This window comes from Poecilia latipinna, unplaced genomic scaffold (assembly GCF_001443285.1).
Source record: "Poecilia latipinna isolate Pla-1442-1.1 unplaced genomic scaffold, P_latipinna-1.0 Scaffold717, whole genome shotgun sequence".
In the NCBI taxonomy this organism is placed as follows: domain Eukaryota; kingdom Metazoa; phylum Chordata; class Actinopteri; order Cyprinodontiformes; family Poeciliidae; genus Poecilia; species Poecilia latipinna.
Window position 1 is genome coordinate 250,090 of NW_015113333.1, and position 27,903 is coordinate 277,992.

General features: G+C 40.1%; 1 protein-coding gene across 7 annotated transcripts in view; it reads right to left on the reverse strand.

The window, feature by feature from the left end:
- kif21b (kinesin family member 21B) overlaps positions 1-26,856 on the reverse strand; it is a 61,011-nt gene extending 34,155 nt beyond the window's left edge. For all 7 annotated transcript variants that reach the window (XM_015045260.1, XM_015045258.1, XM_015045262.1 and 4 more), the window contains exons 1-4: positions 26,450-26,856; positions 2,903-3,125; positions 1,543-1,725; positions 396-545 (exon numbers count right to left, since the gene is read on the reverse strand). In XM_015045260.1, the coding sequence (XP_014900746.1) occupies positions 396-545; positions 1,543-1,725; positions 2,903-3,125; positions 26,450-26,490 (597 nt within the window). In that variant the 5' untranslated portion in view covers positions 26,491-26,856. The remainder of the gene's footprint in view (positions 1-395; positions 546-1,542; positions 1,726-2,902; positions 3,126-26,449) is intronic.
- Positions 26,857-27,903: the final 1,047 nt, after the last annotated feature.

The window sequence follows — 27,903 nt, forward strand, 5'->3', positions numbered from 1 at the left end:
GTGGAGTGAAAACATATAAAACATAAACTTTAAAAAAAAAAATCATCATTTTGGGGGCGAAACAAGGAACTGGCAGTAAAATAATTATTTCAGCAGCATTGAGGTAGGAAATTAAGAAAAAGGAAGACATTTAATAAAAAAAACTTCTATATGTGTTTAGATGTCAGTCAGCTATTGTCTGATGGATAAACGTGAACGTGATAAGATCATACAAAATTTGGTATAAAAACAAAAGATGGTTTATAACTGAGGAATGAAGGAAAACTGATGCATTTTTACATTAAAAAATTGATAGAATCTCACCCAAAAAAAAAAAGAAAGAAAAAACAAACTTGGTGAACTCTTGCCCAGTTTGCGTAGCTATAAAAAGACCACCCATATGAACAAGGACCCACCTCGTCCTCTGACTGCACCAGTCTGGAAGTGACTCCTGTGGTGTAGATGCTGCCGTTGGCGTCCTCGTGGATCTTGATGTTGGACTTCCTGCTGCGACTCTCTGGATCTCTGGCTCCATCAAACAAGTCCAGGATCTCCTCATTGTACAACTGCGACAAGTCACACAGGCACTCATCATGGTGAGTTATGATATTTACTGTCAGAGTTTCTGCATCTTTTTAAATCACAAAATTCAATTTTTTTTTCTATTACTGCATTACTGATGTGTAGTATGTTACATATCAAAGCGTGATAAAGCAAATTAATGAAAGAATGTCAATTTAACGTAATGTAAAAACTCTAATAGGATTTTTTTCCTAAAAAAGTCTAATATTTTTTCAGACTTATTTTTTTCCACCTGAAAAAATAATAAAAGCACTTTTTCAAACTGCACAGGAACCCCAAATAACACAAAAAAAAAAAAAAAATCTCCAGGAACAACATTCAAAATAATGACCTCTTTCAAACAAGCCAAGTCAAAGGTCACAGAGGGCCACTGAAAGCTCAGTGTGTATGTCAAACACACATACACACACCCATCCGTTTACCATCAACAAGGATAAACTTTTGACCCAAAAGCAAAAAGAAAACACACCAACATCAGAGATCCAGAGGCTAAAAAAGAAAGTAGTAGAAGCTGTTTGTACAAGATTATTATTTTTCTGGTTTTATAAGGATTTCTATTATAACCTGATTATTAAACGAACCACAACACACACGCCCAAACGTGCAGCAGAACCCTCCCTAACATGCCCCTCACATTCGCTCTCCAGAAATCCCCCGAGGAAATGATTAGTAGCCATATATCTAAGCATCCCGCCCTCTCTCTGATTCCTCGCTCTTATCCGTCTTCTGCTCCTCGGTGATGAGGAATAATGTCAGAGGTAATGGCAAACATTAATCAGGTCCCACAAAGCACACATAGACATCACAGCCCATCCGTCTTCAGACTGTCACATCCTGTTTGTGGATGAGAAGGCTGATCCTGTTGCGTCCTTTATGTTCTGGTTGGCGGTAATACGGACCAACAAGCAAATTTATTGATACCATTTGGTTGTATCAATAAACTTTTCAAAATGTTAGATCAAGTCTTTTCGTGTGTCCCACCTCCAAAAACTGGGCGCTGACTTTAAACTCGGGCGGCTGGATGCCGGTCTCCTGGGCTCGATCCCTCCTGCTCTGGATGCCCTCAAACAGCTGGTGAACGGCCCGCGGGATGATGCCCTGCTCCTGCAGGCTCAGACTCACATCAAAACCCGTCCCCATGGTGTAGGTCTTCCCCGAGCCCGTCTGGAAGACATTTCATATAAAGAAATTTTTTTTAAAAAGAGACCATTCTTACCATCCCAAGATTTACAAAGCGTTTCTTATCCATCCTTGAATTAAAACTCTTAAACCAATTAATGTGAAATCAACTGGTCGTCTGTTTTGACAGATTTTCACTTTGACTATGACTGATGGTCTGAACCTCAAAAAACAATCTCACCAATTAGTGAGCTAAACACAACTAAAAACACAATGTGAAAGTTGTTGCTGAATAAACTCGCCGTCTGCAGTGTCAGTGAGATGTTTAAAAATTAAGGCCATTTAAAAGGAAGCCACTTTCTCTCTGGCACAAAGACAGCATTAATTAACAGAATCTCTTAGCACCAACTCAAGTCATGGCTGCAAATGAATAAATGAACAACCCTGTAATCATCACTGTTGAGCTACAGTAGTTTTTTTCTCATTACACCATTTAAACTTATTTTTATTTAAGTTGCCTAGCTTACATTGTTTTTGTTGTTGTTTTTTTAAGATTACATGTAGATTTTACTATTCCGCTTTGCACTAGTAGGGTCTAAACCATGTTTTGTTGCGTAATCTGCAATGATGATTATCAGACTTTGTCGAGAAATGTTTGTAGTTTATTCAGACTGTAAGAAAGAGAACAGCAAGACTTTAAACCAACAACATGGAAGCTGTTCTGTTTCATCCATTTAGGCTTTTAAATCTCATCTGCCAAGGCGCAAGCTGGATTTAAAGATGCTGACAGCATTTTGGAAGTCTTACAGTCAAAGTAAGAAAATCTACAGGGAGTAAAGTGTTTTAGTAATTCAAACCCCACCAGAAGCTAATCCAGGTCCATTTAGTCCGTTTATGCCATCAACTCTGAGATCAGTTTGTCTTCAATGACACCTCATACAAGGAAGGGTAGAAAATAATCTAAAAGTCAATACTACATTTTACAAATTATGAAAAGAATATATATAATTAGTCACAAATTTTTGATCAATGGATCTCTAATCTTTCTACATTGATGAAGTCTCAAGCTGACCTGATATTTTATGGTTCATAGTACGTTGACATGTTTGATGTCACCACAATTGTGACTGACATGCTTTCTGTTGTTAACATACAATGATATGTGAATTTGTGGTAGCTGTGGCCTAAATAACTCAAAATCTACAAAGCCTCGTGGTCGCACCTGTCCATAAGCAAACACGGTTGCGTTGTAGCCCTCCAAGCAGCCCTCGATGAGCTTGTACACACAGGCCTGGTAGATGTGCTGCTGCTCCGAGTCAATATCGAACACAAAGTCGTACGTGAAGGCCTTGTCCTTTCCCAGGAGCACCTGCGGTTCTCCAGGTGTGACCAGCGTGCACACGTGACAGCCCTCGATCTTCTCCTTGGCCATCTGAGGACGAATCCTAAAAGACAGGAAGTCAACGATATGGACATAAAAACCAAGCAAGGAGGAATTTATGACAAGATGCGAAATTTAAATGTGGAAATTTAGTACATAAACTTAACACAAGCAGATAAACTACTGATGAAAATTGAGTCTGAACTGTTTTAAAACATCATGCAGATAAAACACGATCATTTGACAGAGACCGGCTGTAAAATGGAAACTAGGTTAAAAAAAAACATATTTTTCTTTCAAAAAATAAAAAAGTGAAGATGGAGAAGAAGTTATGACATCTTCCCATTGAAAATGTGCACCAAACAGTACACCAAACTAAATCTGAATGCTTTACTCATCTGCATTACTGGAATATGCAAATATCTGCAGAACTTCCTCCGGACATCTTAAGGACACACGTAGGCAGTAAATCGTTGAAAGCATTTGCTGCAGATGAGCGAGGGGTGCATACTGGTATCTGCTGACTTGTGTGAATCTTTTCAGCCATTCATCACTATTGTAGCTACATTTAATTACAAGTGAAGCTGATGCAAAAACAATCGCCTAACAGCCTCTGCTTTCATTCCTGACATGAATTGTTGTATTATCTTCCATAACGGGATCATTTCATTAGGCATCACGTTATATAGCTGCAAAAAAAAAAAAAAAAAAAAAAAAAAGCAGCTCCGGGCACCCCGTCTCTCGCAGCCATGTGGTCAGAATGCATCCCAAGTAGAAAATCCTCTGCTGTGAAATATACGTGTGAACGGCAGCTGTGGGAAACGTCAGGACCAAACTCTGCAGTTTTCTCCTGAAAAATCTGTGGGGATCATGTGGGAAAATGGCTCAAGATGCTTTAGCAGGAATAAGGGGCAGCCCAAACTCACTAGGTTATTTAAAGTGGCATGTCAAAATAATTTATTAAAGTTAAATGAGTAACCAACTGCCTGCTTTTACTGTTAATAAGACTAAATCATAACAGATTAAAAGAAAAGTTTATGGTTTGGGACATTTTAATCAAAATCTTCTAAATTCAGAAACATTAAAACTTTTTTTTTCCATGTACAGTAACTATCAGTCACTATCTCTGCTGACAAATCAAATTGATTGGGTTTTTAATTTTTTATTTAAAAAAAAAAAAAAAGGTATTTTTACTGTTTGCACATTTATGAAACCAGATACCAGAACAGTTTTTTCTGACACTAATCAAGATAAATGGTGTGAGAAAATGAATGAGATCAGACTCTGTGGCACTGTCTGTTCAAGCTGTGGTCTTGTTTCACATGTGTGTGGAGTAAGTCTGCTGGTCAAAATACAGCAATATCTACACTGCATTTCTTAGTCACCGCACTAAATTATACGTTTGGTCAAATTTATATAAATACCAAGAGAAAAGTACATCCCTACAAACGTACAGATTAATTATTCAATGCTTTTCCAGATTTCTTAGCCCAATGTTTAAATGTTTCCAAATCAAAACTCCAAGCTGAAGATATCTTTTACAGCAATCATTTTTAAGAACACATAAGATTTAAAGAACAAGAAATAATTTTAATTATATGTCTCGATTTGCAGCACTCTACCACCGGGGGTTATCGCTGAAATAAATCCAAAAATCTCACTTTAATTAGTGATAATACTCATTGTTTTTAATGTTTTTGTCTTAATACCCTTAGACATAGACATAAACTAACTCTAGAGTTTTAGACATGTCACAACATTTTGGTAACGATGCTCAGCTCCTTAATCTGACCATGTAAAGAAGTTTTTCAGAAGTATGAACAGAACCAGATTGACCAGTTTATTTGCAGGAATGCAAATTTGTACCTTTTAGGGAAAAGGATACAGGGACTATAAATTCAAGTTAGACGTCAGAAATGAACAGGAAAAACAAAGTTATATTTCAATTGGGTAGGAACAGTTTTACATAGTTCCAACACGTGAAATGTAAATGACAGTCTACAGAGAGCAGACTGAAAGAGGAGAGTTGGAGTAAGTTCAGGTAGACCATACAAAAGAAACACTTTCACTTATCAACAAGTGACAAAACTGAGCAGAATATTATCAGTACGTTTAGCTGTACTAGTCACTTAATATCAGACAATGTGGAAGCAATGGGAAAAACCTGCATCTGAGTTTATGTAGAGAGACTCAAGTCAATGTTACAAGTATTGTTGTCAACTCCTCTAATCAGGACGGGTTCCCATCCTGACAGGTAGTTCGCAGAAGTTAATTACTTTCCCAGCTGGAAAATAATCCCTGATAAGATGAGAGTGAAATAAAGCGGTCCCTGGCCAAGAACAGCTTTTAAGTCACTGACAAATGATGTCTGAACATTTGAGTTTAGGATCATTTTCATTTTCTTCACAGAACAAGGGCAGAAAGCCTTACGGGAAAGATAAAGCTGATTTACTGCAGTTAAGACTTCCCACAATTACATGCTTCTGCATCAGTGCTGAGTCACTGAAGAAAAACTATCGGAGAACTTTTACTTTTCCTTAATTTACTTTCCTATTGAAGAGCAGGTCTGCTGGATTGCATCTGGAGCTTTTGGAGAGACGGTAGAGGAGTCAGAAAAAAGGTAAGGAGTTGACATTTACTAAAGCAATATTTTATAAAGTCTTTAAATAAACCTCCTTGTTCAGACAAACGCACTACAATTGCAACACAAAAACATACTATGGTATAAAGCCTGAGAGAGATTCAGAAAAATCCCCAACAGCTGTCGTAGGACGGGACTAAACTACAAAAACATCCACACTGGAACTTCTGTAAATACTATACATAAAGGGAAAAAAAAAAATCAACAGTACTATCTTCAGTTCACACATGGTTCCTCTCATGCATGCATAAAGTACCACACCCTCCACTGACACACACATTTAATCCCTTTACCACAAGTCTTAATGGTGCTGCAGAAACACACACCGGGGCATTTTTTCTGGCTCTCCTTCAGGCATAGAGGCATCTCTGAAGAGAGATTCTTCCAGCAGGGGATTAAACACATTTGAATTGTGCGATTCAGCAACCGCATGAGAGCCCAGGCCAACCTTATTATGAAGACAGAGGCTCAAAGCAGTTAGCAGACAGATGAGTTTCCTTTATTCCTGGATGCGACCTTGACACAGAGGTTAATGGATCTAAAAGTGCTGTTTAAGCCAATTATAAACATAAAGTGGAGATGGCAAAAGAGCAGCGCACTGACTTTATACAATAGAGTTGACCGCTGCAGGATAGAGTGTGTGTGTGTTTGTGTACTGCTGGGGGTGAAGAGGAAGCGAGAAGGTAATACACATGAAACAGCTTAAATTTAGATTTATGCTAAACTGTTCCTGTGGAAGAAATTATACTAAAGAGCATTGGAAAACTGAATAGAGTACATAAAGAATTGCTTCTTGTGTCCCGCTATGCAAACATACTCAAACCACTGCAATTATTTGCATTTGTCACATTACTCAAACCTCAATGTCTTGTATTTGGATTTTATGCAATGCAATAATGCAAATTACTACTTTAGAAGTTGTTGTTTTTTTGTTTTTTTTTTTGCTTATTTTCAGCAGTGTCAGCAAGGCAGGACTCCATGCTGAATAAAGTTTCCACAGAAAATGAGAAAATCGAACAACTGGGGAACAAAAGAAGAAACCGAGTGGTTAATGAGCCAATCTGAAATAGCTTCTTTATCTAGAGAAACAATTTAGTGTTCCCTGGAGTATGGGTGCCTTCCAGGCAAAACAAAAACACAAAAAATGGTCCAAAATTAACTACTATAAGCAAAAACTAATCAACAGTTAATGCCATTGTGAACAAATGACAAAATGCTCACACATACATGGCAATGAGATCCCATCAGATGGCCTATGGGATGAAGAACTAACAGCTTTCAGTAATCAACCAGCACAAGGGCTCAGCTGGATGAGCGTTTAAGACAGCTGCAGCAACAAAAGAATAGATCCATAGCATTGATCTCACATGTGCACAACCATCCAGACTCAGACCACACAATCAATAAAGAACATCTGATGCTAAAATTAGTCCAAGTCACCATGAATACATGCAATAAGATGCAATGATTCCACCTGTTCTCATCTTTTGGGTTCTAACATAAAAAAAAAAAGGTTTAAGTACCTCAGGTGGGCTGCTAATAGATAACTGCTATCTCAACCTCAAGTGCATTGATGTTCAGTGATGCAAAGTAAAGTTACCCAAAACATGAACAAGGCAGCAGGCTTCTTCAAAATACAGTCATGCAGACTCAGCTTTTCTCATCACAATCCTGCTTTTCAAAAGTAATGGGATTTCTAGCCTTACAAGAATACTGAGATTGGAATGTGTCATAAGCTGAAAACAACCGCTGTTTGAAACTTGACATGTCAGCAAGAAGGATGAGGCAAGCCACAAAACATCAGGACCTCACACATCCACAAACACAGCGATTTGGATGGCCTATTGATTCAACAACAAAACAAAATGCCTCATTTCATTTAAAATGCTACATAGTAAAATAATCCCCCTTATATGCTTTTTGGCCAATTAAAAAAAAAAGAGACAATGCTAATTTGGTGATGTGCAAATAATAAAAGGAATTAAAAATATATGTCCAAGTCACCAAAAGCATCAATATTTTTGATGTATTTTTCCATTTAAATAGCAGAAACCCCAGAAACTAAATTGGCTGAATCTATAAGCATAATTTAGAGCTTTAATTACCGATTCATTATAATTCTCGTGGTCTTTAAATTGTGAACTGCAAATCCTAATAAGCTCCCACATCCATTTTTTCACTAATCTTTGCTGTAACACAAGTGCTGACAGAACATCCATTTGGATTCCAGAAAATAGCCCCATCCAAACGACAAGTCTGCTAAACAACTGAGGCTCGGGGATGGGGGTGTGTAACCGCAGAGCCAATAAAAATCAGCCTGTGTGGTGATCACTTCCAATAATAAGTAAGTGCCATTTTCCCCTATGAGTGTGTATGTGTGTGTCTTGGCCATTTTGTGTGTTCATGCTCAATCAACCTCCAAGACCAGGCGAGTGATAGCCACAGTTCATTTCCCTAATGTAAACACTTCAGTAAAGGCGCAGCCCACACACACACGCGCCCACACACACACACAGCGACAGTTAATAGCATTCACTGGAGCTGTGAGTGTTTCAGACCTCTCTTGTCTCTCCTCTGGCACAGAGCCAGAGGAGGAAGCAGCTCTCCATTTATGTCTTTAGCGCGACCCTTTTTTTTGTTGTTTTTAAGAGGATTAACATCTTCTCTTCCTCAATAACTCTTTAAAATAACTCTGACTTCCAGTTTTCTCTCTGCTATTTGTGATATCGACTTCACAATCGCTGCACAGCAAAGTGCCTAATGCTTTGTGCTCTTGTCCGTCGTCACATCGTCTCACGCCGTTTTCTGCTAAGCTTCGGTTTACTGCCAATGAAAACTGAAGCACAAAAGATTGAATAGCAGAGGGAGTTAAAGGGCCTGTTCCACTTTCCTCTTCCTTCTGATAACAAGAGAGCCTCTCCAACACTGTGACTTTAGCTCTCTCTCTCATTTCCTCACCCTCTGGCTGTCTTTCTTTCGAATAATCAAATGCCTCCCCGCTACTGGAAAAAAAAACACATGGAACTCTTTGTGTCTGCTCCACCAACAACTGTTTAAAATACAAACACCCCGTCCATCCACTTTGATCCCGCAGCACATCCAGAAAAGCTGTTGACAGATACCTCTATAGTTTGTTTGCAATCCAGGAAGCTTGAGCTAACAGGCAGACAATAAAACCAGGTGATCTGTCTTCATTGTAAATGCATACGCAGATAAAAGAGGATATTCAGAAAAGACACTTTAGAAACAACCAACTATCTCTACGAAGGCCAGAAGATTAGGATTGATTTTGTGTTTGTTAGTAACAGGTATTTAAAACTTACGATCTAAAGACGTAAGACGTGCTCTTAACATATACATTCTGATAATCTCTCCAAGCAACCAGACCATGTGCACTTTGGAGGTGTGTGTGCCCTTCACAACAACCAGGAGGCCTGTTCCACAGACATAAGACTTTATATTTCTATGCAGAGGGAGGATGATCATGGTACAATGTGCATTGGCAGGGAGATTGTGGACCAGTCCTTTTCAGCTGTAGTGAAAACTATTTGGCTGCAGCCAAAGCAGCATTGGTTCGCAGTTTGCAGGGCAGCTGCAGCTGTTTTGATTCTTGTATTTCACTCATGCCTTACTTGGAGCTGCATTCAATTAAACAGCGATGTTTAAAGAAAATAAACCTTGAATTTTGCTTTAAGCTCAGAGTAAAGTTAATATTGTGACATAATTTTTATGTCACTTGCTTATATAAAACCTTAGACAGAAGTGTTTCTATGTTTTCAATGAAAAGAAAGTTGGCAGTAAGACATATTCATACATATTTCTTGGAGAACAGACTTAAAATCCATTAGCTCCACTTTAAGCCTTGCGTTGCAAAACATGCTTCCATTTCGTACTATCATTATCCTTATTCATATTTTCACTCGGTGCTCAGCATGTAGAACAGAAAGTCTGACACAAAGAAGGGGTTTGTTCTGGAGAGGCAGGTAAAAGAAAGAGTCAATACCTCAGAGATCATTCTTTCAATCCGTGATCTACATGTTCAGCTTGTTGATGTCAAAAATCGGTGCAGGTGGCTGTTGAAGTCAGCCCACCACCGCTATGCCTCTGATCCCCTTAGAACAACTTTGCTTATATTGGGAGCATTTAAAACATTTGGAAAGCTGGGCTGCGGATAAACTTGCAAGCTCAAATGTCTAAAGCATTTATTATCATTCATAGTAATGTAACCTATAACATTTACTGCTGTTTTAATTCTGAGACACCTTCAGGAACGACAGTTCGCTTTTTCACAACCCATTTCTGTTCAGCATGATACAAACTATGCAGAGACATGGAAGCCAGAGTCTAACAATTTTCCTGAGAAGACTTAATGTGCTTTGAGGTGTTCTCCTCTTAATTCCAGGCCTGTCATCACTTGTTTGTGGTAGCCACCATTCCAAGCAGCTTCATGATGGAGCCCTGCTGCTTTGACTCCACCGCAGATCCGCCACACAGTCAGCTGCTTGGGTGTTGTCTCTTCAGAAACACCACAGACTTGGTTCCTAATAAACTCTTGCAGTCATATGCTGCCAAATAATAATGAGGCATGACACAGCCATTTATCAACTTAATATAAAAGGAGAACTCATCAGTGAAAGTGCTTATTGAACAGGTGACACTCAAAGATATGCAAAAGAAAAATCACAATGCACTCAAGGCATGTCAGCTGTAACTGCCTTAAGGAGAATCAATTCAACAAAACTTCAAGAAAATTATGTTGTTTTTTTTTTAGAATTTCCTGCAATGCTGACTTTTTTTTTTTTCTTTTTAATTTTACCAATAACTATATTGGGGGAGACCTCTATGAGCTCCCAACTCTAGCCAACAGCAAAAAAAGTGAACAACATGGAACAACAAAAGAAAAGATGTAGTAAATTTAAATCCAGCAGAAAATTCAAAAATTACAAGGTCAGCCCCACTGATGAGTCAGATAATATCCATTTCAAAAATGCCTCCAAGTACCTGCTGTTGGTTATAGGCACAAAACTGGGAGTTTTTAGATTTGATGCAGCCTGTATGATGGGTTTACTTTCATAATCCAACCCAGTAACAATGACGTAACAATGATCACCTGAAAGAGCCTTCGGGGCCCAGTGTTTTAATTTTGGTTTACTGAGCAGAAAGAAGTTTTTTTTTTTTTTTTTCTGACAGATTACCCAGCATCACAGAGATTACATAAACACATGTCCATCTGGTTGTGTTCAGTTTGCCTGTGCCATACCTCAGAATAGGGCTTTGTCATCAGATCTCAGATAAGGATTACCCCAACTGACTGTGTTTGGATCTCTCCACATAGGGATAAAAAAAAAATGGTGAATTACAAAATATCTGTATTTTCAACCATGCATTTGACTTGCGACAACCGTATCATGAAAAGTATGAAAACTTTCCATGGAAAGATGGCATGAAGCATTGTTAAAACTGAGAATCTCAATTGACAAGAAGAAATAAAGGTGAAAAATAATCATTTAACAAAACTGAAAATGTTCCTAGCTTGTCTGTGTGCTTTCCAAACCTCAGCTGGCTCTTATCTTTCTGCTATATAAGCAGAAAGATTAGAAGAAACCCATGTCCCATGGCAACCAGAAAAAGATAACTTCACGCACATACTGCACTTTCAAAGAAGTTCACCTCTGTGAAGAGTAAAACAGACCTCCTTGAAAATAAATTTTAAAAAATTGACCCCATGAACTTTTTCTCTTTACACTTATCCCTTTCAGTAATTTAGCAAGCAGAGACTGAAAGGTTGACTGGAAACATAAACTTAAGTTGTAAGTGAGTCAGCGCAGACAGCTCCTGGGCTACACGGTTGTGGTGCGATTCTCACATTTGCCTAACAGTCGGGAGTCTTTCTGCATGGAGTTTGTATTTTACCCAGCGTGTCTGTGGGTCATATATGGGTACTCTTCAAGGCTGCAGAGCAATTTAGCTGCAAAATGGGGAATAATCTCCAATAATTGTCCGCTTTTTTTGTGCTAGTGTATCAAATCATTTCAGTATTTTCTTCTCTCGCACAAAAGAATAATAAATGCAACCGCTTTTTCTAGGCTGGGACAATATCTGCGGCAGAGGACATACAAAGTGTAAATGCTACTGACAGAAACAGTGAAAAGGTAAAGGACAGCTTAATATAAGGACTATTTGTTTTATTCATTGTGGAGGAAGGTCTGGATTTCCCTCAAAGCCCTGCAACCCCGCCCCCTTCAGATAAGCTGGAGATTATGGGTGGGCTTTAATGTTCACCACTTTATAGGATCAGTTGGACAAAATGAAGGATTTTGAACATGATTGTTAAAGCTAAAATAAAGAGACAATTACCTGCACATTTGTTGCAGCTGCAGTCAGCTACATGACTGTGTATGGAAAATGATAAAAATCTGACCATTAAAGCAGAAAATATGAGGTGGTGCACCAATTCAACTAGAGCAGAAAAGTTAGCCTGGAGCCACACTCTGAATCCGTTTCCCTGTCCAATAGCGTACAGTTAAGCTCCAATTTATTTACACGCCAGACGGATTTAGATTTAGTGATTTTTTTTTTTTTTTCAACTAAGAAGCTCGTTTCTGACAGGAAATAACGCAGGCATCTCCCAGAACATAAGACACTGCAAAAGAGGTAACAGTAAAAGCAAATGTATTTTTTTTTAAAAGTCAATTTTTAGGAAAAACTGTCTTCTTGAAAATTATTGCTACATTTCTCACTAATCAAATAGATATTTTTCACCCCCTTTTCCATCAGTATTTCAAATGATTTGTTTTCTGTGATGAGCTCCATGTGGCCGAGTCTGGGAGGCCTCCTTGCAATCACCCTAGTCTTTAGCTCCCTCAACACAGATTCTCTATCAGATCTTTGGCTGGGCCACTCCAAAATGTTAATATTACTTCCAGTCAGAAGAAACATGTTGGTCAAAGAACCTAACAGGGTTATGATTAATCCAGAATCTGTCCTGACTCGACATTCTCCTGGCAAAAACCTCAAATGCGTCATGCTTCTCTTGACTTTAAACTGATCCAGATACGACAGCCGCCGCCTGACCAGGTACAGAGAACTAAAATGTGATTGCTAAGGCACTAAATGTCGGTGAAAAGGAATGAAGGGATCTACATTCAACAAAGGCACCTTTGAAGGTGGACACCCTTTGTTCACACAAACTGATACAAAACCTCTAAAAAGGTGTCAAGGTGGAATCAAATAATGCTCTCGCTAAACAATTCACCTCTCTTCTGCATTCATACTGTATCTGCCTCGGCCACAATGAAGAGCCTGAGAGAACGAAAGTAAGGACACAAGAGGATGGCAGCAATGGGGAATTTAAGAAGGTTGCCGCATGTTTGACATGAAAAGCTCAGAAACTCAGGAAATTACCCCGGCCCATTTAGGCTTGGGAGCTTTGGGCATATCGGTGACTCTGGGGTGAAATGAGAGAGGCCCGGTGGAGCGGGAATGGATGGAGGAGAGGCAGACCGATGGCTGTTAAGGTCGAAACAAAATGACTAAGAGGGAAGAATGAGAGCAGAAAGGGGAGAGGAAGCAAAGGATTAGATGGGCAGTGGGTGGTTCAAAGCCCATTTCATCTTTAAACGTCCATACAAAACCTTAAAAAAGGACCCTGAACACATCACCCTCACTGTGAAACATGGTGCCGGTAGCATCATGATGTGGAGAAGCTTTTCTTCAGCATGGACAGAGAATCTGGTAAAAGCTATTTGAAACATGTGCTTTTGCTCATAAAACTGAGCAAAAGCACATGTTTATAAAAATAATTTAAAAGTTAAATCTGTTTCAGTCTATTACATTTGATCCCCATTTCAGTCACTACTCGACTGTGAGAATACTTTGTGGTTCAAGCTAAATGCAAGCAATGTTTGTGATCAAATAATTTAAAGAAAAAACATCAAATACAGCTATTAAAGCTGGTATGATTCAAAGTTGTGTAAGTATTTGGTTCTAAAAAAAAAACAATCTTGTCACTTATTGACCTAATTTTATTAATTTCCAGCCATCTCTGATCTAATCCTCATTAGCACTATGTCAGTATCTGAATAGCTCAATTTGCTTCCATAGCAAATTCAACTTTCACAGTTAATATTCTGAATACAGAAATTGAAGGTCACAACTATTTATCAAAGTGTTAACACCAATTTCCTGCCATCTGACAAAGAGGTCCCGGCACAGTGCAGCTCAAAGTTTCGGATTATTGAGCTACAGTAGGCATTTCTGTGCTGTTGCCCATTTAATCAGGGCTGACATTGATTTCCTGGATCAGCAAACTGCAGTGAATCAGCACATAAAACCATCAGCGGACTCTTTCTCTCCAGTCCACCTTCTCTTCCTCTGTTCGATGCTCCAGCCATCGCAATCAATCGCAGACACCCTTCCCATAATGTCCGAGCTATTCTTTTATTGTAATCAGTTAAGTGTTGTGCATGAGTGAAATAGCTGGACGCTCTCTGCCACTCAGGCTTATGGTAGCGGGACGTTCACTCAAAAATCTGTGTCTCACTTCAGCTTCCAGCGCTTCCTGCTGACCCAATAACAGCAGGGTAACGGGCCACAGGCCAAGTGGTACAGCGCTCACATTCAGAGTTTCTTATGTTGGTTCAGCTTACGCAAAGTGAATGAGTGAAAATCTTCCATTCATTCATTTATAATCAAGGTGGCCCTCAAGCCATTCTGTAAAATGCATTAATCTAATTAAAATAAGGCCGGTTTGGAAGCACTGAATTTGGTTTTTCAATCTGAAGCAACAAGGTAAATTCAAGGACAACTGAAGAGCTGAACAAACATAAAGGCAGCAGTTTTATGGTGGTATACGACTGATTTAGGCAGGCACAACTGAGAGGAAAGTGTTAAAAGCTGTGCAAAAATATTTCTCCGCGTACAAGTTTTTTTTGGACATTTTTTTTTAGTTCAGTTTGATTCGCCACACCCTGACCCGATAACGACCAGGCATCCTGAGTTAAGAAACAGCAGTGCCTTGATACCCACTCATACAATGTGCCACAAATTTACCCAAATCTGCACTATGGAGCTTTAATCCCCAGCTAAGATCCGGCCCCACATACCACCCCTGCCCCACCCACACAGCGGTGGCAGCAAACACCTGGTGGGACAGCACGTCTGAGCTCATCACTCAAACTACAGCACTTCTAAGAACGGTTGTAAACAGCATAAATGAACGACATGGAGAAGCATTGTTGTGATGATGTACTGAAGCGGGTAGGAGGTTCTTAAAGAGACAGAAGCAAAATTACTAATAATTAAATGTAATTTTCATAACACTGAAGGTAATACAGTTATTTGGTTGATATAAAATGCCACTATGTTCCTGAAAAATACATAACACCTGCCCTTTAAAATGATTTAGTCGAAGTCTGGACTTCCAGCAAATCTGCTTGCGATGCTGAAGTATCAGCAGGGGGGCAAAGAATTGGCGACAGGGTGAACTGACCTGGAGCCTCATCAGAACCACATATTTTGGGTTCATAGTTGTGGATGTTGTTACCACCTATTGGCCCCAATAGTGTCCTTATCCAGATGGAGAGTTAGTAGTGCACGGAAAACCAAAAATAAAACCATGAACCTGGAAACATAACACTCCTAATCCCCTTCTTCTATACCGCACCTTCCTTTGTTTAATTATTTTATTCACTCTTAAACACAGAGTATGCAGTCCAGCTTTCATGTGATCCCTCTCTATCAAATGATCCTTGCAGGCTGGCGACCCCGCTGCCAGAGGCAATGATGCCAATCGGTAATCGGCGACGAGAGAGAGCTGGACTCACATACCCTCTGAACATTGGTTTGACTGGATTTGTTAACATCCAGTGTCAAACTCTGGAGAACAAGTGGGCAAACTGGTTTATGGACATTAACATGAACATTTCCCAGTCTGAGCCAGACTTCAGAGAGAGACGTCCTACATTTTCTGGAGCCCATAGAGCCAAGTTAACTTCTCAAGATGTATCAGATAAATAAAAAGATATCTTTATAAATAATAAAACAATTGACCTTCAAAAAGAAAGTGGTTATAAAAATTTTCAGTCGAAATCCACCACCGTGTTTTTTTTTTGTTTGTTTTTTTAACTGTTCGTAATAGTTTATCTTTATATGGACTAAAGCCAATATGTTTGTGTTTACATTGAGAGTAAAAAATCTAAAATATCCTCAACTATTGCAGAAAAGATCTACTAAATTAGGACAGTGCTGTATGGAACAGACCATGTGGGAAGCCTCGCTGTGATAGATTTTGGCAAGAGATTAAAAAAACAAAGCCAACAAAGATTGCCTTGATTGGCTGTCGGAGTAATTAAGGTTCTCATCATGAGATATTTTGGGTTTCTTGGGAGGTTTTTGTCTTTGCTTGAACAGTTTAAATACATTTGCACTGCTCATGCTAAAACTGCAGAAGCACAACAGATACTGTGCCAGTCAGGAAGAAATATTCCCTGTCTATACAAATGCAGTCAAATACAAGCATCCATCAGTCGGTTTCAGCTCATTGTTACCAGACTACATCAGCACGCATCACAAGAACCGATTCTGGGTCAATCCTCACCCCATTTCCTCAGCCAACTCCCCCTTCCTCGTTTCCCCCCCCCCCTTCCTATCCGTCTCATCTGCTCTGTCGGCTGCAACATGGGGGAGGTGGAGGCGTGACAAAGAATCAAATTAGCTTCCTCTCCTACATTTTCATGATAGACAGTGTTGTCAAGGTCAGTAAGTCTGCATCCGAGCTCGATTCTAACAAATTTCAGCCGTCTAAAAAGAAAAAAAAAAAAACTAAAAGGAACTGAAAGCTAAAGGAGAGAAGATATTTTTTGTCATACTCCAGAGTACGAAAAACTGACAGATCAAGCAGAATAAAAAAAATCTAATAATATCTAAGATTTACAACAAGTCATTACTAATATGATACAAAATGGATGTTCACAGCCTGAGGTCATCCATCCAGGGTTTACTGTCCTTAGAATGCATGCAAATCCCGACTTTGCATCCCCAGCTAAAAATTCTCTGATGATGCATTTTAAATTCATTTGGTTAAGCATAGGACAAGGAAGTGTGGCAGTAAAGTTGCAAATTTAAAGCCAAAAAATAAAAAAATAAAAAATAGGGCTTGATGGGTGCAACAGGCGATTTGAATCCTGGACAAGCCAAGAAAACTCCACCAAAGCCATGTGATGAGGTTAGACAAATAAATTGAAAGTACCAAATCCAATATGGGAAAGACTGGGAGCAGATGCCTTTGTTAAACGTACAACAAATACAGTAGAGTGGCAGACTGCTGCCATGAGTCTGCTCGTCTGCCTGGCTCCCTGGAGGGCTGGTTAACATTACCACCCACCCTGCCTCCTACTGTCAGACAGCATTTACTTTGAGTGCTAATGCATTCAGCCAGCCTGTCTCTGTCTATAGGTATGTGAACCTTTATGTCAGATATCTGCAGAAAAACATATGCGGCAAACATATGTAAAAAAATCAATCTAAAATGAGTGCGGCCCAAAAAATGCTTATTAAGGAGATAAATGAAGTAAATATATGCATATATTAATCAAAATTAAAAAATATATTTCTAGCTTCTTTTTGTCTTAAATGGTCTTTTTTTGTTGTTTTGGAAAATATGTTAGAAATTAGCTAAATGGGGTGTTGTGGTGGCGTAGAGGTTAAGCACAACCCACATATGGAGGCCTTAGTCCTCCACGCGGTTTTTGCAGGTTTGATTCCCGTCCTGGCGACCTTTGCCGCCTGTCTTTCCCCTTCTCTACCCGCTTTCCTGTCAATTTACTATCAAATAAAGGTCACCAGAACCAATAAAACCTTTAAAAAATGAAATCAGTAATTGCTAGACTGTTTTGCAGATTTGGTCGAAACCCCTAATCTTGCAACAAAAAATAGCAAAGAGGTAGAATGACAAGCCTCAGCAAACTTTCTGTTTTTCTTCTGCAGCGACAACTTCCACACTGAAGAGTGTTGTCAGCATAATTTCAATCACCAATGCATCAATGATGCAACAAAGTGACAAAGGAGTCACTCTGACTTATAATTATAATAATTTCCACAGGCCCGCGCTGGGCCAGTGGGCCAAAGTCAGTTAAATTCCTCTCTTCTCATTCTTAAACGTGGAGCTTTTCCAGAAGCATTCATCTTTTTCACATTCTGTTTTGTTAAAGAATTAAAGTGCCAAAGAAAAAAGAACAAATCATTTATATGTGCAACTTTTTGAACATGATGACAGAAGAAATTTATTCAGTAGTAGGTAGAAAATAACTGGGTCTGCAATGTCCATCTTGCAAACAAATTTCATGGAGGCTAATCTGAAACTGGAATTAAAACATAGTATGAGTGAAGTGATCACCAGGAAAAAAATCGGCTCTTATGCGTTACGACTGCAAAAATCTGTCCTTTGTTGGAGAGTGATAAGAAAAAGGAAGGGCAGAAGACCTTCTGTTTGCCTCAGACCATGTAGGAGAGACAATAAACATGTAAAAGAAGATGACCTAATCAAATAAAACCAACATGGTGGTGGCATTATCATGCATTTTTTCTAAAAGGAACAGGGAAGTGAGTCAGAACTAATAAGAGGAAAAATGGATCTAAACGATTTACAGAGCTAAATCAAATCAACAATCTAAGACTTAAAAATTGCTATTCAAGCACAAAGCATGAAATAAGCTTACACTATTTTACCATCATCAATAAATGGACAAAACTGTTAGTTTCTAGTTGTGTGAAGCTGGTGGAGATGTATCAAAAATGAAATGTGGTATTTAGAACTAAGTACCACATTAAAGGCATTAATCTTATACTTTTTCAAACACCTGCACTCTTTAACTACTTAAGGTAATATTTTAAAGATATTAATTTCCTGCTGACTCCCGTTTTTCTTTCAAAGACGTGGCACAAAAACACGTAAAAAGACAAATGACACCAGCTGTGATTAAGCTACTTAATGGTGGAGGTGATCATGGGCCAGCTGGTCACTACACACACACACACACACACACACACACACACATGCACGCACACACTCACAGGGAATTAATATCGACCTAACAGAGTCCAACAAAAAGTGCACTGTGTCTATATGAAGAAGAAATAATGCTCTGGTTATAAACTTACAGAAAGTAAAAGCAGAACACAATGAGATATTTTATTTCAAAAAGGGTTGCTGGCATTAAAACAGGGAAGTAGATAAATACTTCATAGTCTAGACACACCTGAGGGCTCCCGTCCCGCTGCCTCTACTTCTCTCTCCGGGAAAATAGCAAACACGTGCAGCTGCACTCGAATTATTCATACGCGCACACATGGGCACTTCATATTAGCTTGCTACAATAACCCTTTTGACAAAGGACAAGACACTTGCTCTTTTTCTCCCCCCTCACTTCACCCACCCTCTGTCCACCATCCTCCTCAGCATCTCCGACTCATTCTTCCTTGTGCTTGCCTGGCTAAAAACCAAGGACGCGTTATTCTCCTTTTAAACATAGCAGGAGCAGTTTATGAAAATAAGTCAACAAAAGGAATGCACTCCAAGCGCATCTCTTCTCTACACATTTTAAAAATTATAGCCTGAACCTCATCCCTCTTTTACTAGTCTCTGTATGTGTGTGCAAGCTCAGCAGAGCGCACAAAGACCTGCAGTGACATCAGACTCATTCACACTGTGTCCTCTGTCTACACTCACCCAAGAGGTGCTCTGTTTAAAGAGCTACAGATGAGCCCCTTCCCCCCCTCAACACACACACACACACACACACACACACGCACAGAGCCCCTTGTGATCTCCAAATGACCACAACAATGTCAACACACACATGATTTATCAAAATATGCAAGCTTCAAAGGACACTAAAAGACAAGCATTTATTGTTTCCCGCAAACACGACAACACAAGGACGTCCATTATTATTTGCTTTGGCCACACAAGCAGCAGAAAAGGGTTTCCTTGAGCCCAAGCTGCATACATAATGATAAACATGACTATTTAGAGAGCCAGTGACATATGATGATAACAGTAAAATATTAACGCTGAAAGAGACTGAAGCACCATTCATTCCTTTCTAAATTCAAATGAGTGCATTCAAATAAATACAAATCCGAGTGATTGTGTCTGTGTTTAAATGTTCAGGTTCTAAATAAGAGGGGCTCAGCAAAAAAATTTATTATTTTCGTTACAGTTTCACACGTTATTTTCCCAGACTGTGTAAACAAGGCATGCACAAGAGGAGTTTTAAAATAAAATGAAGTAGCTCGCGAGTCGCACTCGGAATGCATACTGCCCAGTTTCAGTCCAGTGAAGGACCGAGGCTCGTTCTCCAGTTTGTTTCACCTCAAGAGTCACATACTGAATCGTGTCAACAACGGCAATGGCTCACAAAGCAGGAAGCGAACAGGAAGTGTGGATAGTTCAGCAACGGCCTTACAGGAAGTCATTCTGCAACAGCAGCACACCATTTGGGAGTACCCATGCACTGAATCAGGAGAAGTTCATCAAAAGATTGCTGACGCAACTTAAACATTTGGAGCAAAAGCATGCAAAAGTTGACTGTTTCCAATACACACATGTGTTCTAGCTCCCTTATAATATTCACCGACAAATCCAAATGACATAAAAAAAAAAAAAACACTCACTGCAAATTTAATTGTATTCTATGGTCAGGAAATCTAAAATCTTAAAAGGTTGAATATAAATACATCTTTCCACCGTTTGCAATATTACTTTAGACATGCTGTTCTGACACAAAAATGTCTTATGAGTCATCCTTCTCTAAAACTAAGTCCTCACTAAATGTTATAGCACACCTGCAGATTGCTCTAAGCACCTTTACCGATATCTTGGCAAACTGAACTTTTTCAAAGGGGAATTTGTTTAACAGTTTCCTGGTCGTTAAAGAGAAACAGGAAAAAATGATAGAGTGAGCACAGTTACTTTCCCTAAAGACCTAGATCTAGTTTAAGTAGCTGAGTTTCATGAGCCTGGTGAACAGCATACCGTAAAGCAATATTTTTGATTAGTGGCTTTTCAAGACAAAATGACATGACCCTGTGAGGAAATTAGCAGTAAACAGACTTAAAGAGTTTACTTGTCATGACGAGGTGTCCTTAAAATTACATTTTGACACCAATGCTGCAAGTAAAAGGATGATTATGTGGGGGAAAATGTGACTTTCAGCTGCTTCCATTTACTGACACACAGCACTTAAAAAAACCACTACAACGGTTGGGAGAAAAGGAAGTACTGCCCAAGCACATGAGTGAACCGACACCAGTCAGAACAGAAATTAGAACATCTACCTGAAAATGCTCACAAATTTGAGCTGGATGGTATGAAACTATAAAGTTTGATGCGACACACTTATTGCGATTCCTTCTCAACAACTGGTTGCCTTGTGATAAGTTCAAACCTTTTTTTTAAATACATTTACATCCATGTATACAATTTGAAAAAGTAATTATTTATGCTCTTAAAAGCCCAAAGAACAAAAAACAATAAAAATGCAGCTTGATAACCGCATTGTAACCTTTAACACCCGTCTCCCCAGGTTTAGCGATACAAAGAGGACCTTCACTAAAAATCAGTGACCATGAGTGCCCCAATACATGGATGTTTATGAAATCCTGTTTTGAAGCTCACTTTATCTTCGCACTCATTCTCTGTTTCTTTCTGCAATCACATAAGAATACCAAATAATAATCTGCAATACAAGAGAAAAAAGAAAAAAAAAGAAAAGCACATGACCACCAGTGGGTAAGGAGGAAGTGATGCACAGCTGTGGATGGTACACTTGGGCGTGTGCTCAGCTACATTTCCTGCTCCTCTTCCCTCCATGGAGTTCAAATATCAGTGATCAACTGTTTCAGCAGCGACTCCCGTCAAACTACGCTTTTACTTTTGTCACTTGGTGTCAAGCCAGTTGCAAGGTGGGGAGCGCGGGGAACTATCAAGGCCGTAAGTGTACGAATGCTTTGATGAGGAGATTAAACTGCAGCAGCCAAACCCTATGACCAGTAACTCCAGCAAGGCAAGCCTGGTATCCTTGACTTTTTCCCACCAAAACCCTGCCTTTCAGAAGTGATCCCCATGGGAGGCAAGTAACCCAGACAGTGCATGTGTGGCAAACTATTAACACACACAGGAAACAGGCGAGACTGATAGCCTACACAGGACAAATGTCCAACACCACCTTTTCTGTTGTCCCATTAAAAGCCTTTGTGTATCAGCTGTGAGAGGGGTCACTTCCGCAGTTGTATTCTGCTGCTCTTGTTTTGTTTCGCAGGCACCGGAGCAGTAATGGATTTATGAGAGCCTTCTCTGTCTGAATGGTTCCAGACTGATTGATCATCACCTCATCAGCTGAGCTCCCCTCCTGCCTTTAGCTAAAAACGCTCTGCGTCATAAACGCTTGTCATCCATCTGTAGGCTAATAAGGAACACTGAATATTTTATGCTCCGTTTTGCAGTTTTCCTTTTTATTTCGCCTCATTACAGTCATCCCCGTCGCACCCCCCCCCTCCCCCCGAAAACCACAATGGCGGGAAGCACACAGAGGTTCACTATTTGGTAATTCCTTGAGCAATGGCTGCAAATTGAACCAGCAGGACAGCCTTAAGGAGGAAGTGTGTTAAGGTGAGAACATCTCGGAGAGGCCACGAGTTCAAACGCCGCATTAAACAGATTTGTCTTTGTGTCTGTTTACAAGGAGTGCCATAGGCTGACAGAGCAGTTCTGCAGGAGACGACTCACTCGCTGGTCTAATTGGAGGAATGGTGGGCTAGATCAATATGCAGGAGGAATTTCACACGGAGTTCATAACTCTCAAGTCAGGTTCCACCCCGCATCCACACAGATGAATTATTGGCTTTCATAGCGGTGCACAAAACCACTCGGGGTCAGTTCTAATGCAAACCTTTCAAAGCACTCAACATAAAGTGATACTCTGTGTGTGTGTGTGAATAAAACCTTGTGTTTGCAAATTAATCTCTTTACCCTTTCAGGCCCTGTGCTTCAGAGTGAGGTAGTTTAGGAAAAGACTGCAGGCCCATAAAGATGCAAAGTTCACCAAGCGGAGGAGTCACATTTAGACTTGGGCCAATATGAGATTCCCCACAGCATGATGACCTGAAATAAAACTGCCATGGTTTTAATAGCATGGTATTTACACAAAGTTTTAAAACAAAAAATATACAACATGAACTTATAATGTCCACCATTTTTCCTACACAGAACCCCTCTAAGATTAACAGCTTCACATTAGCTGATTAATTAGTCAGGATATCTGCTCAGGTAGCCAACCTGTAGCTGCTAGAATTGGCGCGCCTTATGAAACTTGCCTACTATAATTTTAAAACAGCTACTTCACTAAAAGAAAAAGTGAAGGGTGGCACTTCTTTAGGTTTCATACCATGGCTGTGTTTCTTTCAGTAATAACTATTTCGACACAATTTTTTTTTGTGCGAGTGATGGAAAAGTGCAGCCGCCTTTTTTCAGCCAGCTAACCAGCAGTAGGTAGCCACAAGTGGGAGTGAGGGAACAGTTTTGTGTCAAAAACAAACAACTTCAAACCAACGGAAAGATGCAACTAAAGATTTAGGGATTTTGAAACTGTTCGTTTAAACCTTGGTGCACCAATAGTTAGCTTATGCATACAGTGTATATCTCTATTAATTAAAATATAATTGAGAAGGTAATTTACTTCAATTATTCAACACAAAGTGACACATTTCAAAAGTTTATTTCTGTTGATTTGTAACCTATATCATGGATACGTCTCTGTCTGGGTTTTCTGGGGCCCGTTTAAATAGAACCGCTTTTGAGTGAAACCATAACATTTGATGTTTGTTTATACGTCTCCAGCAATCGCAGTCTCTGACATCAACGCTTGTTGAAACCATCCAAAAGTACAGGCAGTTTTCCATACAGCGGTCTTGTGCAAACGTAACCCATGAAACTGCTATAATTATCAAAATTAACCTGAGATATTTCACTCCGTACATGGAGTATATAACCAAAAAGGGTTCACCTCTTCATAGGATATATTTTTAAAAAGTAACTGTTCCATTAGGTGCGTGGGGTCGAGCCCAACTTGACAGCACTGCAGATGCAGTGTGAATAATCCGTCCCTCAGGCAGTCAGGTCTGAATGCAGGATTGTAGGCCATGTCACTGGATACAGGGACATTGTTTAGGGAAAGCAGAGCAGACACTGAGGAAGCGGGCGCTGGCAACTTCAGTCGCAGTGCTCCTTAAGCCTCACGAAGACCTGACTGACCCCCGAATGCATGCTTGCACATCAGCACGCAAACTTAAAAGCAAAACGGTGAAACTAGTGAGCCTACGGGCAACACAACATGGGAGCAATTAAACAGCAGCCCCCTCTTATCGGCAGGCGACTTTCTCTGGGAAGAAAAAGAAGCTCGGGAGGTTGTTAAGCGGATATGGGGGGAAAATGCGGCAGGAAGTTATCCTTTTACGTGTGTTTATTTGCCTGTTTCCCATTTCCTGTTAAATACGCAGACACTTTGTGTGCCACTCACTGGGTGTATAAATACATGATCACACATGATGAAAAGCTTGAAAACGAAACCAGTCGTGTAATTTGAAAAAAGTCTTGAGGAGAACATTAATTAAACAGATTTAACGGTTTGCTGCGGTTTCTGCAGCGCTCTGAATTGATTTGGTCTTGTCTTTAGCTTGCAAAGGTCTTAAATACAGATCTGCATCAACTCTGATCGATCCATCCCTTGTTCGATAAGACCTGTTGTGAAGCAGCCACTGGTGGTTTATACAGTTTCTCTTTGGAGTCTTTTTAAGCACAATCTACTCTACTTCCTGTTGCAGCTGGCGGTGTGAACACGCTGAAAGAGAGACACTTAGCGGCTGAAACATACCCCTGGGGAATGGGAGCCATTTGTTTTAAGTCTCAGCTGTAACAAGCAATCCTACGGAATCACAGTCATCTCCCATTCTCAAGTTTAATCCGTGAACCTCAAATGGGGTCCTTGATGACGATCTGTTAAAATTCACAATTTATGGCTGACCTCCTCCAAGTGGCACGAGGAAACTCTGGGAACATGGCAAACAGTAAGAGCCGCCAATGTCCAATGAGGCATGATTCAGTTGGGTCACTTATTCATCGCATTACTATGAAAAGCTGAATCAAACCATTAGCTGACCTGGAAGGGCAATAGTCATTTGAATCAGCTTTGTTTGACAGGCCCTTATGCTAGGATGTCCCCTATAAGGAGCCAAAGTCATCCACATCTGATCAAACTATCAAACGAGGAAGGTGTCCTTGGCCAATGGATGAGGCATATCAAAGAAGGGAGTCCAAAAGTGAATTATAAAACATACACTCTAATAACATCTGCAGACCCTTGACAACCACCACGGTCCATGCAGTGTCTGAAGCCTCCAGCCATCTGTATATTGGATTCCTTCTGGTTGGTGTCAAAGTATCAATAAGCAGCAGAAATGCACCTAAGAGTGTCTCATGCTCTCCCCAAATGAAGGAAAGAAGAATTCTGGGTAAGCCTTGAAGCTTATTGATTGCTTCCTCTGAGCATGCACTGATTGGTGGTAACTACTCGGATACATTGGGGGGTGGGGGGGCAAAGGGACAATTCAGAGTATCGTGATGGACAAGACTTTGAATCGTGTAACACCACTGGCTTGATCAAATCAAGGACATTGGTGCCTAATGGACACACACTTATAGGACACACACCAAGAAAATGCAGGAATGATGTAGCGAGTTTTCACTCAAGAAAGCAAAGCTAATATTACAAAGTTTTAAAAGTTCTAAGATAAAAAAGATGTGTGGGGATATGTCACATTACTGCTTCACTTATGCATGATTGTTTTTTTTTTGTTGTTGTTGTTGTTGTTTTGCTTGCTTTATTTTAGAGCATGACTTCGAAATACACACAAAGCCAGAATTAGGTCCTGCCTGCCAATTTCAGATGCTTCAATCCTAAAAGCGCTAAAACATAAAAGCACATTTGTACAAGCATCTTTGAATTTGCAGTTATTTTTAGCACATAGCTAAACATCTATTTTTCCCCATGCAAATCCAGGGGAGCTTTGAGTGGAGCTTTTGTACATGCTTTTTCCAACACTGAGGGATGCGATACAGGTCCAGGAATGGGGGGGCATTTCTTTGTGCTTATGTCAGGAACAATAAGAAAGTGAAGGCCACTGCTTTGTTAGACACTTTGCCATGCACATGTTCAGAGCTGACTAGATGCAAGGTGGCAATGCAGGGAGAGGTCTGTTGAGATGATTAAACTAATACCGGCGTGAATAGAAACCCCCATTGTCCTCCCCATCCCTGCACCTGGCTGCAGCTGTCCTTTCTTGTCACCTCACCCAGCCTTAAAACCTGAATGCAACATTCAGCTTCCACTGTAAGCAGACCGGTGATGAAAGGAAACTCCCAGCCCTGCATCATGAAATCAGCCATACAAAGATCGCATGGCACAGACACGTTTTCCCTCATCAATAAAGTGAGGAGCACCACCCATATGTTGCAAAACAACATGCGGGTGTGTGGGTGATCAAGCACCGAGCTGTGACATCCAGGCGCGTTTTGTGATGAAAATGATACCAAAGGATGCGTCTGATCTGACTGACCCGCCTGCGGGTACAGACACAATGTGGTCTGCCAAAGTCGGCAGATTTCCAGCAGCGGACAGACGTCGGAGGCTTACCTCAACGCAACCTTCACACAGCAATCGCTCTGGCTCGCCATGGTCGCTCTCAAGGTTGTCGTGGACAGTTCCGGCCGTGCTGTGTTTTTCAGCGTGGGTAGCGTCCTGCTGCTTACAGCTCGGCTCTCTCAGGTCACCGGGAGCAGCCGTCAAGACCTGCCAGCGGCGGCTCGGTGCCTCCTCACCGCGACCCCTCTTGTCGTCTTCCTCTCCTCAGCTGAGGCGGTCATTTCTATCTGTCTGCTGTTTGTCACATCACCCAGTTCGAGCCGCTCTTCTCTTCTGCGTCTGCCTCTCTCTTTCCGTGGTCTGTCTCAGTCGCTACATCCTGTTTAAACTGCCTGTAAGCGAAGCATATGTGCACTTCTCTGCAACCACAGCGCTTCTCTCTGGGCGATCAAGCTGAATGAGCGCTCACACAGTGCACGAGGGGTGGGGTTGGGGGGGGGGGGTTGCCGCGTTCACGGGCCGTCGGAAATGTAGAGTCGTCGCTCCCAAATCATTCCATTCAAATACTTATATTTGGTTTCACTTGAACATGGTTTTAAAATACATAAATCGAATACGGTGAGCTAATGGCCATCTTTCATCAGCCGGATTGTTTTATGAAGACACTATAAGCTGCTTAGCTGCACTACGTGTCCCGTTATAAAACTAATGCAAAACATATGTGGTTATACCCCCTCTGCCAGGACAAGTCCAGGGCTCTTTGGGGCCCTAAAAAGCAACCTCAGTCACCACACATTATAGTTGTGTTCATCCATTTATTCGTTATGCACCAAATCTTTACTGCAGCACTTTGTTTATACTTACGTTAAATAGGTTTTACTAGGTAGAAAAGGTGGAACATAATACCCAGTATGCTAACATAGTCAATGGCAAAAAAGGTTACTCAGAAAGCCTGGTTATCCTAATATATATAAAACCACTTGCTCACTGTTAGTTCTGACATGATTAGCAGTTCAGCTTTTGTTTGGGTTTTTGTGCCTCGGACAAACTCTAAGCTCTGCAGCAAACTGCAGAACAAAGAAATCTATCACAAATAAAAATTCATTCTGATTTTATTACGATTAAAAGAAATGAAAAATAATGCAAATACTGCAGTTGGCCAACATAAAGTACATAAAAATGTTCTCATACTTTTATCTTGCTAATCTATTAGGTTTGATGCACTGTTTTTTAGCTGGTTTAGTAAAATTTAAAGTACTTCTAGCAAAGTTAAATGAAGTTAAGTATATATTGTATATGTATTTATATCCTACCATAGTCATGAAAGTAATCCAGTAAATATCAATCAATCAATCAAGGGAACACGAAGGAATTTACTCCAGATAAAAGTTAAACAAGCAAACAATAACATATACATAATTAAACATAACATATGGGTATCAAATTAAAAGAACAATAAAACTAAAGCTTTGTTTAATTTTAATAAGGTTAAATTGGAAATAAAT